This window comes from Cryptomeria japonica, chromosome 8, assembly GCF_030272615.1.
Source record: "Cryptomeria japonica chromosome 8, Sugi_1.0, whole genome shotgun sequence".
In the NCBI taxonomy this organism is placed as follows: Eukaryota; Viridiplantae; Streptophyta; class Pinopsida; order Cupressales; family Cupressaceae; genus Cryptomeria; species Cryptomeria japonica.
The window spans coordinates 630,886,054-630,903,826 of NC_081412.1; the positions used below are offsets into that span (position 1 = coordinate 630,886,054).

Sequence of the window (17,773 nt, forward strand, 5' to 3'; positions counted from 1 at the left end):
GGTGTTATGTGCGCTACGAGGAAGAATGAAATTAAATAGAATATAAAAATAAATATAAATATTATCTTTAGCTGACATAAATCCTAGCCCTTCCCTTTTAAGGGGCCATACTCTTGAATATGCTATCAAAAGGGGTCCATCTTGGCTGAAGGCTGAAAATAGCCTGGGCATAACTCCACACAGTGCTTGGTGGGCCCAAATAATCAATCACAGCAGTAAGGAAGGTTGCAGCTATAGATCAGAGGCTGCCGTATTTGTTAGGAGGGTGCCATACATCCAAAGGAGCGGTACACGTTGAAGTTAAGAAAAATATAGAGAAATTGCAGTTGGCCGGTTGACCAGTCAACAGGCCAGGTCAGCTATTTATCTATCAAATATTAAGTTTGCATTGGTCACCTTCGATTATATATTTCTGTATCAGCAATATTCTGGTTTATAATAAGTATATTTCTTTTGAATATATATGTGATAAACTCTATTCAAATGAAGTATTATTAATGCTTCGAAGTGAGGATTCATTGTTATTATAATTATCTTCCATATTCATTCAAAAACAAAGTAAAAAACCATCTAAGACCAACTTCAAGCAAACTGTTTGACGAAATGTCTATGAGCCAAAAGTTGGAAAATTTACAAGTTGTTTGAAATATTTTGATTGGCGCAATACAATGATATCATGCTTTTTTGTTAATGGTATTTGCAAGAATTTAGAAAATATTCCATTCAGGATATTTCAAACTCCTCTTACCACAAGTGCTCCTACATCACTATTCATGCTTCCAACTAACACTATCTTCCATATGCAGCTGTGAATTGTTCTCCAAATACTTTGTGGTTACTGTTATCACAAAAGCTTGCACCCTTGCTAAGCTATCAACTCAGCAACCTTGTGAAACATGGAAACAACCCCGAAGTGTGGGACCTTGCACAAGGGGGTTGAATCTCCGGAGAAGGTCGGCTTCCTTCTCACTCCAAGTGTAGGTGTTGAACCAACTCAACACTTCAAAACTAACTCCTAAGTCTATCCTAACAATTTGCAGAGGTAAAAGGAAGAGAGAATTGCTTGAAATAAAAGGAGGTGATGCACCAAGAAGAGATTGTTTCTCTCCCCACCTGAAATGGCACAAGGAATCAACTGAAAAGCCCAAGAGATGCACAAACTTCAATTGCATGAGTGATCCAAACCTACGTTACCCCAAGTTTCCGGGACGGGGGGACAGGGGGACGGGGGGACGAGTTTCTGGGACAGCAAATTTTTTTGCCAAATTTGGGGACGGGGGGGGACGGCAAAGGGGACGGCTGTATAAAATATAGGGAAAATTTAAAATATATAGGAAAATTCTAAATGTTCATATGAAAACATGGATAAAGCATTCATCTATACATTATATTCATATGAAAACATGGATATAGCATGTGTATGATACTATGAAAACATTTTAGAATGCAAACATCGAACATACAACATTATCAATAGACTCAATACTCAATATGCACTCATAATTCAGAATTTCAATTCATTCACATTGTCAATATGCATATCATAATAGATATTAAAGAAATAAAATACATAATGGAGCCTAATCAGACTCGGAGGTTAAATTTTCACTACTTCCATCAACGCAGTTCCCCCCTATATTTTTCGATGGGGGTTTGGGGGCAGCGCCCCCAACTTGGGGTCAAGGGGCATCGCCCCTTGCGGGGTCAAGGGGCAACGCCCCTTGCGCGCTCCCTATCGTGATACAGGGCGAGGTCGAGGGGCAACGCCCTACGAGGCCAAAAATACTTTTATTATTTTATATAGGCATCGGGTGTTATTTTTCTATTGGCAAAAAACCCTTCATGAGATATTTCACTCCCTCAATTACGCAAAAAATATCATTAAAAAAAATTTGAAAATACGACTTTTTTTATTTTAATATTTTTCCCTAGCCCTAGATGTGGGGGATGTCTGGCTGTCCCCGGGACGGCTGGGACGTCCCCAATCCGTCCCCAGCCGTCCCCGGGACGTACGGACGTCCCCCACAGCTAGGGAAGCCGTCCCCCCGTTTCGGGGACGTCCCCTCAAAATTTTGACAATTTGGGGACGGGGGGGTGACGTCCCTTGGCCGTCCCCAAGTCCCCGAAACGCCCCCGGGACTGGGACGGGGGTTTTCAGGTAGGGGACGCGTCCCCGGGTTTCGTAGATCCAAACGCATGTGTGGAGGTTAGAATTTTTAAAGTGTCAAGAGGGGAGAAGGATTCCCACAAAGTCACACTCAAAAAACGAGTTAACACAGCATACATGTGAGAGGAAACCACAAACATACACTTGTAATGGAGGTAAGAACACATACACATCATACATAAGTTGAAGGAAGGCAAGAATGGAGATTTTCAATTAATCATAAGGCCGAAAGCCAATCTTACAGTTGCAGAAATGCAAAAAAACAATTACAAGTCTTGAAGAGAAGAGAAAGAGCATAGGGAAGCTCAAGGCAGCAGGTAGAGAACGGGCAGTCTCCACCAATTTGGTGCAACCCAAGGAGGAGGAAGATTCAAGCAAGATCAGCAAGCCTCCCCCTTTCTATCTCTCCTTAATCATAGGAGACAATTTGGTTCAACACCTGCACCTGGAGTGAGAAGGAAGTCGGCCTTCTCCGGAGATTCAACCCCCTTGCGCAAGGTCCCACACTTCGGGGTTGTTTCCATGTTTCACAAGGTTGCTGAGTTGATAGCTTAGCAAGGGTGCAAGCTTTTGTGATAACAGTTTTTGGCACGCCCAGTGGGACTTCATTCAATTCACATGCTAAGGATTCAGTGTTGTTCTTGGCATCTCAGCCTTTAGAGACAGTCATCTTCAAGCACTTGGCGACTCTACTCACAAGACCGGTCTATTGCACGCAATTATTCCTCACTCCGGAACCCTAGAACTCCCAGGTTCTGAAGTCAGTGAGGCCATCTTACCCTGGAACCCCCAGGTTCCAAGGTGCTTAGGTTCGGAAACCCGAACCTAAGCACCTTGGAATTCTGGGCATGAAATCCGCAACCGACCTCGGAAGTTCGGAGGTCCAGAGTCGCAGAGTATGACCACTGCGGCACCTTGGGAACTCGGACGTCCTGAGTGAGTAAGTTCCAGAAACCCGGAACCCCTAGGTTCCGAACTCCCGAACTTCCTCACTCAGGACGTCCGAGCTCCCAAGGTGCCGCAATGGTCATACTCTGCAACTCCGAACCTCCAAACTTTTGAGGTCGGTTGCGGATTTCATGCCCAGAATTCACACAAGGGCGTCTTCTAGAGGCAATTTTCAATTCATAGAGCTTCCATCTGCAGGCTCTAGAAGGAGGAGAGGCAGATGTTCATTATCACCAGTCAGGGGTGTCAAGGTTGTAAACAATCCATCTCCCAGGTCTCATTCTACTCCTCCATTTACAAGACCATTGCTATCAAGGGCTCCCACCACTCATATCAATAGACCATTGTTTCACATGGCAAGAAATCAAGTCTTTGTTACCTTCAATGGGGGAAGTCCCCTTGTTTTGACTCAATGGAATGACATACCAGTGGCTGCATTGAAGAGTATACCATACTTCACTAGTGAAACAGCTACTACACCCATTGAGCACATTCAAGACATTGCAAACATCTGCTCCATCCATAATATCACTCAGGATGATGTTGTTGTCAGACTCTTAGCCACATCTTTGAAAGGCAAAGCTTTGCAATGATATAGAGGGTTGTTGTCTAGCTCCATTCACAACTGGGATGAATTGGGGGAGAGCTTGTGCAACCATTTTGAAGACAAAAGTGATCACCTATCACTAGTGGAGCAATTAACTACGATCAAGAGGGCACCCCACGAGTTCATGGGAGACTTCAACTTCAGATTCCATAAGACATGGAATAGGATTCCTGCTCTAGTGAAGTCATCTCCAAATCATGCCTTCTTGTATTATCTTAGAGCTCTCAACAGCAATATATCTGTCATGATCCAATCAATGGGTTGGAGCCTCTCTATCAGGTGCATATGACATAGCCATAAGAGCAGAAAATTGTTTGATTCAAGATGGGAAGATAGCTCCAAGGCCTCCAATGCCTCTCTTCCCAGAGGCTCCTACTCAACAACCCACCTTGGCTCCTATCCCCATGGCTTCCGCAGGACAATCATCCACGCTCTCTACATCCTCCAATGAGCTCCATGAGGTCAAGACTCTACTGCAAAACTTTGGCAATGAATTGGTGGCACTAAAGAGGCAGCAAACTCAGTATAGCAGACCTTACCAAGCACAAAATCAAAATTATCAGCAAAATAGGCCACCCTTTCAGGGGCAAAACCAATGGAGCAATGCCAGGCCCTTGAATAGTGTGAACCCCACAACCGCAAGCAGCTCAAAGGCGATAGTTCCAATGCAAAATAACCTCACCCAAGAGCAAGATTGGTGTCAACCATGCAATCAGCCACATAACCAAGGTATATGCCAAAGTGGAGGGTTTGTCCAAACTTTAGTAGTGCAAAATCAGCCGACCACTTCTGGCCAGCAATATGACCCAAATCAGCCTAGTGTTGGCACTCAGGCTCACTTGCAAGGGGATTCCACCTTTGTCAATTGGCAGGAGGCAGAATTTTGTGGTTTGAACCAAACAAATGGTGTGTCCATGCTGCATTATGCGAGGTCAAAGAAGAGAGCCATGGAGGCTACCTCACCTTCAACATCAGCCCAAGCTCCAACACCCAAGGTAATCGTCCATGATACAAGCCAAAGTACCATGCAAGGGAACGAGAGGCAAGAGGAGGCTCAAGTCATCCAAAGAGCAAAGGCAGATCTTGTAACCTCAAAAGGGCCTCTAAAGTCAGCTGGTGTTCCTTTCAAAATAGTTGATCAGATGAAGGCGGCCAACCTCAATGTCACTATGTGGGAGGCCCTTTCAATCCCATCTCAAAGGGATTTTCTTAAGGAGGCACTGAAGGATGTCAATCAGTCAGGTGATGAAGCAGCACCCAGAGAAAGGGCAGTCTCCACCAGTTTGGTGCAACCCAAGGAGGAGGAAGACTCAAGCAAGACCAGCAAGCCTCCCCCTTTCTATCTCTCCTTAATCATAGGAGACAATTTGGTTCAACACCTACACCTGGAGTGAGAAGGAAGCCAGCCTTCTTCGGAGATTCAAGCCCCTCGCGCAAGGTCCCACACTTCGGGGTTGTTTCCATGTTTCACAAGGTTGCTGAGTCGATAGCTTAGCAAGGGTGCAAGCTTTTGTGATTACAGTTACTACCATAAAAATACCACATCACTATCACACTTAAATCACTATGTCTGTTGTACTGTAACATTTGTAACTTCAGCACATATCACCACAATTGAGTATATTATGTTGGTTTTTCTCTTTTGCTATGTAAGGTTCTATGGCCTTTCCCAGCTTAATTAATAAAAAGAGTACGTGTCAGCCAATAGAAGTGATAGTACTGGTACAAAATATTCATATTTTAGATCAAGAAAGTTGTTAATAAATTTATACCAATATAACTTTGAATCTTGTGAATGCCATTGTATATAGTACATTACATGGATGTTTCTGCCATCACATCAACTCAGATATTTACAACCTCATTTTTCCTCAATGCAACACAGCAATGAATACCCCAAAAGTATTATCATTTTTGGCTTTGACACGCATAGAAGTGGAGTCGGCAAATTAATTGCAATAATCACTTAAGCTTTATATTTTCTAAATGTCATTTTGCTTGAAAGAGAAATCTTGAAAATTTATGTGTTTCTCCTGTAAAAATTGATGCTTCTGTCTTTGCCCATGTAGGAAATAAACTTTACTTGCAGTCCGAATGCTCAAAGCTGATGTATGTCATTTGTTTGCAGGAATAAATGTATGAGACATCAATTTTATTTAAACAAAAGTCTAACATGTAACAATTAAAAAGACCAAAATTTTGCAGACGAACTACCAATTAAAGTATATAAGATTGCCAAATGATGTAAAATTCCTTTACCTTCAAGACAAGTCGGACAGGTGTCTTCCTCATCTGTGAGAATAACCATTTCACTCAATTTAGACGCTTGGCATGTTTCTATTGAGCTAGGCTTATCATTGATCCCTTGATTTTTAAACTCTGCACATTTCAAATTTTTAAATGCAGCCAGTGCTTCACCTTCACCCTCATCAGTGTTTCCACTTATATTCTGCAAATCCCTGCCCTGAATAGGACCACTCCTGTCATTTCTTACCCCAAGTCCATCACATACTGTCCTAACATACCTCACATCTGCATCATAAGGTAATGGAGTTGGCGGAGCCCGATATGTATCAGGAATTGATGTATCCAAAGATGCCCCAACTAAAAGCCCTGCGGAGACTGAAGATGACGCACCTTGCACTGATGATGAAGAATCCTGCTCTTCAGTATTAGAAGCACACTGCACATAAGCCATTGACCAGTCTTATTTTATTGAGCTCCCAAGAATAAGGCGAAACAAGAGTCTCACTATGTTGCCATTATCAACAGTAGTTCCATGAAAATGACGTGTTTAACATGCATTAACCTATATGGAAACTTGACAGAGGAAAACCATATACTCTTCTTTCTGAGGTCCAGTTATAACTGATCCATAATCAAAGACTTTACGAACTATCCCAACACCTATATTGAAATGGACTATAAAGCTTTCTGCTAATAGTTGAAATGCAATAGCAGTTTGACAGAAAAAACCCAATATATTTTCCAAAAGAAGTTTATCTTTGAGAACTAACAATTTGAATGACTACAAATCATATTAAGGATCAAATTCCTTGGCACGTTCAGGTCTCCTAAACAAAAATAATAATGAATGCATGAGATTGTTTAACTCTAGTTATTTACTTGTCCTGGCAGTTCATGAATGTCAATTTCTCAAAAATTTATTTCATAAATTTTAAGCTTATCAAAACAATCTTTAGCATTAGGGATATCATTCATTTACTTTTCAAGAGACAATTCTATTAATTGAAAAACCAAAACTTTATCATGTATCTGCAAGGAAGTGCTAGAAAAGAAACAGCAGAAGTACAGCAAGAAAGCATAATGCAGATAGCGATGAAACAAGCAAAGAAGATGATACAATCAGAGAAATCAGAAAGAGGTGACAACAAAGAGAAAAAATAAACAGTCAAATAAGCTGCATGTGCACAGCAAGCAAACACAAAAGAAGCAGTATGTATGAATGTGTTGCATGCCAAAAGACAAACTGTTTTGTCATCTTAATTCATCAGCATTCAGAGCATCTCAAGGACTCAACATCCCCCATCCATTCCATTCCATTTCATAAAAAGTCGACTTTACAAAAAAATATTAATTTTATGTGTTTAGTGATACCCTGTTCCTTGACCCATAGTATTGAGAACTTTACCATGATTTTTGAGCTGTTGTGGAATTGAACATTGTTTGCTCATATACACACGCATACATGATGGAAGAAGTGAGACTTTCAATTAATAAGTTTTGAAGAGGAATCGATGGCATTGGATTCTCATTGTAGATACTCAAGTTCAAATCCCCAAAGAACATCTAATGTGGAATTCTAAATTGCAACTCCAGGTCTTCCATTGTTGGCGTCCACTGTGGTTGTGATATTTAAAGGTGGATTTTTAAGTTGAGACTCTTGGTCTTCCATTGTAGGTTTTTAGTTTGTTTGCTCAAAAGGAGCTAGCATAGGTCTCATGTTAGTTCTCCCAAAGAGCTTTTGTTGTCTCATGTTCATGCTAGTGCAAGCAGTATATTTGTAAACAAAATGCAATATTAAAAAATTAAATAGATAAATAAAAGTTGTTATGAACACCTATACCCCTTCTATTCCAGGAGAAAATATGCATCACATATGTTGGAGATCACAAGTACTTGCCTCTAAGTGGTTCTGATCTTTGTCCAATGCAGGTGGCATAACTTCTTTCGTCGAGGCTCTGTGGGCTTGATTTTGTTGTTTCCACTGATAATTTTCTCTTCTTTTAGAGAGAAGCAGGGAATTCCAGTTCCCAGATTTCCAAATTAATAAGGCCAACTTCTGTGAGTGGGAATCCTTTGTTTTTGCTTCTGTTTTTAATTTCTGGCTGTTGATTCAAAGAAATAAAAAACAGAAGCAAAAACAACAGCCAGAAATGAATTAACATCCATAGAAATAATTGATTCAGTAGATCATTTGTTTTTGCTTCTGTTTTTCTATTTCTGGCTATTGATTCAGTAGATACTTAGCAATTGGAGATTCGCCGATAGGATTGAATTCTTTTTTTTTGTTTGGTTCTTTGCAAGTGTGTGATTATGTTCATTTCCTCATCTATTAAATCCGACAAAGAAGCAAAAGAATTCATAGTATTGAAAAGATTCAGCTGTTAATTTTGGGCTCTGAGCTTTTCTCGAGTATGATCTAAAAAATTTGCTTGATTGCTGAGGATTTTCAATTGCTTTTGATGGTTGTTTTGGGTTGATCTTATCTGTATTCTTCTACTTTTCACTTGATCTTATTTGGAGCTGAACCCTGCTTGGTCTCGTGGTTGGATTTAATTGGCTTCTTTGGACATATTCATGCTAGATGGCCATGCTTATGTCAGTATCTGCACTTGAAAGAACTGTTCTCATAGCCAATGGATTGTTTCCATTTGATTCCAGAAAAAATGTACCTTGACATACATTCACATATATCCAGGCATAATTGAGAACTCCTGGGCTTTTTGTGAATGCAAAGGATCTGATATATTCCCCTGTCACATTTCCAATTCCCTTGAGGAAGACTTCATCCAGGATACTCACTAGGAAAGAGAGGGGCAAGTAGCCACATGGCAACAATGCTGAGGAGATCCTCTAAGGGATTGAATGCTGGTGACCGAAGCTTCATAAACAGCCCAAACTTTTGCATAAACTTGGGCCCTCCTTAGAACACTTTTGTCTTTTTTTTTTTTTGGAAAAGATGGCAACTTTGGATATCATTAAAATATCTATAGTGCGTAAAGGCTGGTATTTTTATCTCAATACATTGGTTGAGAGTCTTGGACCTAAGAAGGATCCCATGAGTCTGCAGATCAGGGTCTTTTTCTTAGGTGCCAGAGCCTGCTTTCTGTTTCTTCCATTGAGAAAGAGACTTGAGGAAGGTTGTCCACATAGTTTGAAAACTCTGTGGGTACTTGCCGAGTTGCCAAGTACTCTGTTTTTTTACTAAGCGAGTTTTCACAAGTTTAACTCGCAAGTTTTTACAGAATCAGGAAAAAAACAGGTAAAAAGCCAATTTTAGGTAAAACGCTATTTAAGATGCCTTGGTCTGCCATATGTTGTTTGCTATTGTCTTCTTCAAACTGCCAGCCCTTCCTCGTGGTTTGATTTGATACATTTGTAATTGAAATTTTTTTTTAAAATGGTTTTTTAAAGAAATTTTAATTTCTAGTATTTCTAAGTTGCCGAGTTTTTTCGGAGTCAAAAATGTTGGGCTTGCCAAGTACTCTCTAAGTCCAAGTCTGTGAACTATGGCCCACACATACATGACAGTCATTTTCTTTGTTTATTGTAACATGAGGCTTGAGGATTGTTTTCTATGCATGGTAACTCACAAATTGAAACAATTCATCCTTTTGAACCTCAGAAGGGTCTTGATAAACAGCCTGAATGAAGCTTGGTTGACCAGTGGTTTTTGATGATGCCATAGCCTCCTCGATAATGAGGAGATTGATCCGGAAAACCTCATAAAATGGCTAGGGATATTGAATCTAAATTGGTAAGAGAAGAGTGGGATGGAGAATGTTTTGTTGCAGAGTATAGTAAGATGATTCTGTCACCTTTCACATTTTAATGCATTTTACACACGAATATCACCTTTTCACCTAAACTAGAGTTTACCCAAGGTGCACAAAGATTTGAGGAACACCCGCTTACATTAAATGGTATAGAACTATAGAGTACATTAACATCTATTTAAAAATGAACAGAAACTAGATTGTATATGTAATGTTGTTTTGTAAACAGGAAGATGAATAACAAGGAGCAAATGAAAGATTTGTTTACATGCTATCTATTCTTAATGTCCTATGTCGAGTGGAAAACAAATTGATAAGATTCAAAGACTATTTTATTGGAATAGAGTCCTAAACATCCCGATAAATGTCTTGGGTCAAAGCGACTGAAGCACCCCAATAAAGCCCATGCAAATCCCAGCCGAGAGCTCTTAGAATGATTTGCAAAGCATTGTAAGGCTGCCTCTATAGATGGTAACATAACGCTCAAAAATATCAAATCTTTGGCCTAGCTAAGAACCCTAAAAACTATGTAACCTTAACTCGATTGGTGCAATGTCCCCTTTTTGAAATTAATGGAACATGGGATCCACTCCTCTAATCCATAGCATTGAGTGAGTAGCTGGCAGCATAGCAATAGCAGATAGATAAGTTGTAGTTACTTCATTTAGGAACAAGTTAACTAATGGAATAAGGCAGTTGAGTTGGAGTTGGCATTCCTTGCTGGAATTGCCACTTATCTGGGTCAAATTTAGTTTTCTCAGACTTCAAAGCTATAAGATTTCCACAATCCATTCAAATTTTCTCACACAATCAAATCCAGAAACTGCAAACAACATTTCTCAGACTTTTCAATTAACCGGATTGCCTATGCTTGAGTATTTGAGAAATGAATCAGAGTAAGTTATCTCAGATTTGTCATTTAACTGATTGGGATTGCCGATGATTGAGGGGTGGAAAAGGAAAGCATGGAATATAAGAAGCATTGTGGGGAAAAGAAGACATCTCAGATTAAAAACAAACAAAAGCTTTTTCTCAGGAGTGTGATGGCTGTGTACAGCAACTCATGCTTTTTGGAGATGGAAACTTTTAACCGTGGCAATTAGACTACCTTGGGGACGGAAACCCTTAAAGAGCACATTGAATTTCAAAGTGTCATCTGGGTCATCAGATTTTCTTGTACGAAGTGCCTAGTACTTTGTATCAGACTGGTAAATTTTAAATTGCAAAAACATTGTTTGTAGAAAATATAAAAAAAACAAAAATATTTATTGCTGGAGTATTTCTAGGTTTATCATTTGTGTATTTAGTTTGAGTCTTTTACATTTTCTCCCCATCGGTTCCATGTCAACCAATATGGCACCCACTCTCAGAATTCCCTATATAATAAATAGCACTTCAACAATAAAGCAATTGAAGCAAGCATGAAAAACTCGTTCTCTTGGAACTAATTGGCTCAATCTGAAAAAGTCAGTTAGGGACAAAATTAAACAACTTGCAGAGGACCTCACCATCATGAAAGACCATCATATATCCATCATGTTTCAATAGAAAGCTCTTGCTCTGAAGTTAATCCTAGCAAGGCTTCCAGAGCCTCTACTCATTCTCAGAAGCTGTGAGTCCTCAGACAGATGGAAGAACTCAAAATAGTTGTCTTGTGCCTGCAAGCCAAATTGAATGAAGGTGACAAGGTTACTGGCAAAATATCCGAGGCTCCTATCCCTTGAAGGATGCCCCTGAATTTGAGGATTTTCAGCATAATGTTTCTAATTCCATTGGACAGATCTTAAGGTTTTTATATAATATCAATAGCAAGGGGCCACATGCATGGGAAAGACTTCACAATCTTTACTAGCATTTGGCCATAAATACATTCAAGGAAAAATTAGTGTGGGAACAGGGACCGTAGTTGGTTGCTAAAGCTAGAGAAAAATTGCTAGTGGACAAGGAAAAACAGGACAGCAGCAAGAGTTTCACTGCTTCCTCGAATAATTTGAATTTTGCATAATGTTTTTTTTTTTCCTTTTGTGTTTGTTTACTTTAGTTTTTAAAGGAAAGGGTATGAGCTTACTGACCTTTATTTTACCTGTTTAAAACTTGGATTCTCAGCATTCTCTAGAGGTCACATTTTTTCTACAAGTTTCATAAGACCAGTTCCTCTACAAACAAGGTTATCAAGTTTTTTTGGTTTAAGAATTCTTTCAAACAAGTAGATTCCCGTTAAGGTATCCTTAGTTTTTCAGGTGAATCCACAGGTTTTCTTTCTATGCATACTTGAAAACCTGATAGCTTAAATATCCAGGATAGTCATGTAAATCATAAATTTTCCTTTTAACTTTATAATTTATTCTATAAAATCTGATTTGTTTCACTGTGTCAAAAATAATTGTATGTAGAAAAACTATATGTTTCCATCTTCCATTGTGCATGTAAATAGGTAGATAGATGGATCAATAGTTCATCCGACACTTAAAATTCTCCTCCAAGGTTCCTTAGGGATCTAAAAAAATGGTAACTTGAACCAGTGAATAAAAATAGATAAAACTGGTAAAAGAGCTTCAACATTGTAGCCACAGGATTTCAATGAATCAAACATTCTACTCTTTCTTTTCTGATGAAAAAGATAATTCTATTATTAAAAAGTAGCATAGAACAAAAAATTATTTGCAAGATAGTATTCAAACAGAATTAGATGGATTGGAGACTTACATGTAGGGCAGATGATAGGCATGAAATGTTAAAAGTAACAACAAACAAAGTGAGATTTTGTAACCATCATCTAATAATACAGAATCACAGGTCAAAAAAACAGTTCGTTAAGGTTTACCAGAATACAAATGAAAGAATATAAATTTGAACACAATTTTTAACTGATTTCTGGAAGAAAAAACACGCATTGAATAGGTTGAAAGATACCATGCCACAACAACACCCAAGGCACGGAGGGCAACAACAACGTGTGCAGCAGCTTCCCAAACCTCCATTATAATCATCTGCCCTCGAGCAGCAGCAACAACATCCTCCCATTTCTCTACTTGATTCTTTTCCTTTCAACTTGCTTCAAAGGATTCCAGCTATCCTTTGCACTACTAAACTGTGACCTCCATGTATGATTAAGTGACCATGGCAACCTGTGGTCATTGAACAACACTCAATAGGACTGCCACTAACCTGCAAACTAGATGCCTAGCATCGTTTCACTTCAAATGCAGCTTAGCACCACCTACTGGACCCAAAATCACTTCTTACCGTCAACAACAATCAGCTATTTCACCTGCTATTAGCTCTAGCTTGTATCAGGTATACCCCTGTCCATCAAGTGAAAGCAAATAACTAAGACAGATGCAATATACAAGCAAAGTAAAAATAAAAAATTCTCCCAAACACAAACAAGCCAATGCAATGCAAAGCCAAGCATGTCGCTATAGAAATTGCTCAAGCCTACCTGGAGACTTGCAGTCTTTCTTAGCGAATTTTTTATAATCAAAATGACAAAATCTAACAAGCATGTGGAAGGCGATAAAAGAATTAGATTATAGAGTGAATGCAATTAATTTTCCCCCACAATAATAGTATCAAGGCAAATACACATTTGAAGAAGTATGTCACACCTTTTCTCTATAGCCTCTCCACTGTTCCCCATTGTTGGGTATCCCTTCTATATTATTTTTTCATAAGAAAACTAAAACTAAACTGAAGAATTAAGAAAGCTTGACCATCTGCAGCCACTATTAATGTTGCTAATTTGAAGAGCTTAAATCCACGCCCTAGAATGGTTTGAAGTTTTCTTGCACGAGCATGTGAACGGGAGGATTCTAAACTCAAAGTAACATCATACAGAGAAACCATCAAAGTCAACTCATGCATTTTTAATCTAGCAACTTGCCCAAAACGAACTGCTGTTAGATCAAGGGTTATTTTTATCTAGTTACTTCCAGGAATTATGCATCTTACAAATAGATTTAATAATCTTAACTTCAACCATGCAAAAAGCACAAAAAGCAGAGCGAATAAAATAGTTTATATTATTGCAAATTTGATGACTTGGTATGACCGCTGGATTAATTAGTAAAGATCACTGTCATATGAACTACCTTTTATTTAATATGCGAAATTAAGAGTTTAAATGAGCATTGTTCAGGGAATCCTCCAAAAACTCTTTAAAGCAAGCTGCAGCAATGATTATGATTATGATTATGGTAGTGCTGAGATTTGGCCTTCCTACATGATTAAGCCTCTTGTGTACAGGGAGGACAGCTAAAATGATAATGCTCGATCTTTTAAGGACTAATTCCACAAATTCTTTCTTTTGATGGTGGATTATACTTATAGTCCAAGACTTCAAGTTCATGTGATTTTTTTTATCAAGTTTATGTGATTTTCATGTTTTTCTGAATCTCTGTTCTCTGACAAGGGTTATTGTTACTTCATTGTACTTGTGCCAGCATACTTTCCTTGGAATTCTCAAAACATGTCACAAGGAAGGATGAAGAACAATATTTTGGGAGAGGTGGAATTCTGCATTGAAGCCTCGGTTGTATAACCACGCACATGCTTCCGTGCATGATGCAAACTAACTAGAAAATTTCATTCAAATTTAATGGAGAACCAAATTTTAGCTACCGAAGTTCAACTGTTGCCTGAAAGAACTATTCTCATTTCTAAGGCTATGGGTACTGAATTTGAGAGCAAAAAGGACAATCTGGAGGTAGAGTGGAAGGACCCTGGGGCTGGTACAGAACACAAAAAAATGTTGACCGTGCTCAACACCTTTTGCTCAAACGCATTGCTGTTGGGACATCCCTCAACCTATATAATATAAGATAATATTTTCTGAATTTCTGGACAAAAAGGACAGAACACGTGACCAAATTAAAAAATATACAGTACTTATCAAAACTTCTAGAAATTGTTTGTTTCTATTTAAGTATTGAATCAACATGGGTCTGGCAGCATACCAACACCTATCACCACAAACAAGTATTCTACTCAAAAATGGAAAACGTTTTAAGCCTGACATCAGAAAGTGTAAGCTAGACAAATGGCTTTCCATAACTCTGGCGCATATGGTGCAAAGGAAAAAATTCTGCAGCAAAAGTGAGGACTTTAAAAATAACAAAAACATGTTGCATAAGTACATTCTAAAGCCTATAGAACGCAGAACTGTTGGTTTTCTTAGTTTTGTTAACCATAACTTATAGGGAACAGTACACTGAATAGTTCTTTGTTGCCAAATCCAAAATTACAAATCCTATGACGACGTTGAACTCCAGCATTCTAAAACAGAATTTCATGACAAACTGAGTGTTATACTTCCAAACTCGTAACATAGAGAGTACCTAATGGATAATAAAGGTGGGACTCCAGCATATGGAATAAAATAAGGAAAAGAATCTCGCCTGATCACTACATTACCTAAAGGTTCTCAAAACTCATCGATTCCATATACCTGAAACATTCATCGTTGATTTTGAATCTCAAGCCTAAGACAGCCGACCTTAAACAACACGTCCATCCAAAGAATATCTATGCCTGAAATATGCATCCTAATTATGCCTCCAATATTGAGGTTCGTTTGTTAATCTAAGTAAAAACAAAAGGTTAAAAAAAAAATTAAATTGAAAAAAAAAAAATGAAAAACCAAAGGAGACCCACTACAATATATAAGGTAGCGCAATTAATTATACCATTTGAGCCATCATGCACAGATTATATGCATTCCACTTCAGGGCTACTTAAAATCATATGATGAAGTTCTAGAACATCCTTAATGTAACTATCTAACTGCTAGGGAGCAAGCTCAACAGATTATGTTTAAGTGTTAATCTCATTCCACTCTTGGGTCTTTCAATCTCACGTGTTCATACCAATCACGGTGGTTTTCCAGCCTCTATTCTCGCGATTACAAAGATTATACAGAAGTGATATTCATTGTTTTCTCATCTGCCTGTTTTCGATTAGTGCGCCAAAATAAAAACCTTAAGTTGATAAATTAGATGTCACTGGGGGAGATTTTAGAGACAACTACTAAGTGATTTTTACTTCCCACGTTTCAAGTCAACCTACTGGACTCATCACTAGGAAAATTAAATGTCTCTTCTACAACAAAAATTTCTCTTGAAGGTGCTGATGCTGTTTAGGCGATTATGGATCTTACACTTCAGGAAAACCATGTAAAAGACAATTTCAAAGCACTAAATCCATTATCCTAATTGAAATGCTATCCTGGAGTTCAAAGGATAGTAATAAACAATTTCCCAAATTTCGTCATCAACTCTTGCACTAGCTGTTTAACATCTTGCAACCAGTGTACCGTAAAGCAAACGACACTAAAAAATATATTATACATTCACACCAGAACTTCAACTTAATCACAAAGTGCTCAAAGGACGAGATGCCGACCTAAATTAATCGCTAAAACTCAAAGGAACGTCCATTTACCCAATTTTAAACTCTAAAACATTCTTGCGTCCGTATTACTCATCAATATATCGTACCAGCACGTTTCAAGAGCTAAAATTGCCATATCCCCCTTTACAAATGATCCTAAACATTCATTTATGTATCAGTTTAGTGTCAAAGAAACAATACAGAGAGTATTATTTAGAGACGGACAGGAAATTAATGCTAAGCATATGTTACCCACTGAAACCCTCGGAACGCTAGATAGTTCGATTCAACAAAATATCGTCGGACAAAATAATCCGCCAATCATCATAACACCTAATCAACTCAAATAACGATCCTAGGCATTCATTTATGTTAAGTCTAGTGTCAAAGAAACGCTACAGAGACTGTCATTTAGAGCCGAGCATGAAATTAAAACTGCAGTATATGCTACGCATTGAAACCCTTAGAAGATTGGATGATTCAATCCAACAATAAATCATCGGACAATATAATTCGCCAATCATCACAAAATTCAAGCTGCGGCATATTTTAGACAATTAAACCCTTAAACACTCCATAATGAAATTCTGCAATGTATCGTCGGTATGAATTCTGTGTTAGAGTGTGTCTTTTGAAGTAGTAATTTAAAGAACGATCGTCGTAAAGAGCTTATAATACTTAAACCTATACCATAGGATCAATTCTTAAACATAAATTCGATGCCGCCATGCCTTTCCTGGCAATTTAGAATGGAAAAACCACCAGAAAGAGCTTAGATTGAGATTCCTTAACATGTTACGAAATCTACTAGACAGGATCGAATTCTCAAACAGAAATTCCATGCCAGCATGCATATCGTCAGACTTTAAAGCTAAAAATTGTCTTGGAGGGAGCATAATTTAACTCAAATCGCAAAATCCGCCACAAAAAATCAAGCACACATTGGAATTTGAAAATTCAAAGCTTAATTTACAGATTCCAAGGCTTGGCAGTCTATATACAACGTAAAATCCAAAAAAAAGTGACATTACGCAGTAAATTTAAAGGAGAAAAACCTGAAAATTTTTGGCAGATGCTGATTGCCAGTCCTCGTATATTAATAGCGGCACAAATTCTTCCATGGCTTCATAATTGCTTCCAAAAACCCTCGGAAAAAGAATCCTGCGTAATTAAAAATTGCTCAAAGAGAATGTTACTCTTGGCTAAGGCAGTGCATGCCATTCGGACATGCGCAAGGCACTTGTCACAGTGGTAGTCAAGGTGACCTCTTACTCCCAGTCACTCTTTTAGTTGCCGGTCGGAATAAAATATAAATTGGTAGGGATCCTTTATTTGACACGTGTCAGTTTCGAGTTCAGGAGGTACGATCCTCGACGACACGTCATCGTGATTGTGGTGGCTGGGCTGAAAATCTGGATTTGTCTTTTTCAATAGTTATAATATTTTGAGATCAAATGCTTCCCCAGTTTGACAGTATTGGAATATGAGATATCCCATTATATTGATATATCTAAACTTCGGATGAATTTATGCTTTCTATGATGTCTAAATAAAAATCTAATCAAAATTAATTGGAAAGATTTGTCTTTAGTAGAATGATTTTTGCTTCTTCTCCCTTCATGTATGAATTAGACTATACTTAGT

General features: G+C 38.4%; 1 protein-coding gene across 7 annotated transcripts in view; it reads right to left on the bottom strand.

Annotated features, from left to right (window-relative positions):
• Positions 1 to 17,417, bottom strand: part of LOC131045166 (probable E3 ubiquitin-protein ligase RHB1A) — a 61,811-nt gene extending 44,394 nt beyond the window's left edge. Inside the window, exons 1-4 of one of the 7 annotated variants that reach the window (XM_057978699.2) lie at positions 17,185 to 17,415; positions 12,656 to 13,047; positions 6,360 to 6,405; positions 5,982 to 6,254 (exon numbers count right to left, since the gene is read on the bottom strand). In XM_057978699.2, the coding sequence (XP_057834682.1) occupies positions 5,982 to 6,254; positions 6,360 to 6,405; positions 12,656 to 12,766 (430 nt within the window). In that variant the 5' untranslated portion in view covers positions 12,767 to 13,047; positions 17,185 to 17,415. Of the gene's footprint in view, positions 1 to 5,981; positions 6,406 to 12,655; positions 13,048 to 17,184 lie in introns of all 7 variants that reach the window. The other 6 variants (XM_057978693.2, XM_057978695.2, XM_057978696.2 and 3 more) reach the window with 6 other exon arrangements.
• Positions 17,418 to 17,773: the final 356 nt, after the last annotated feature.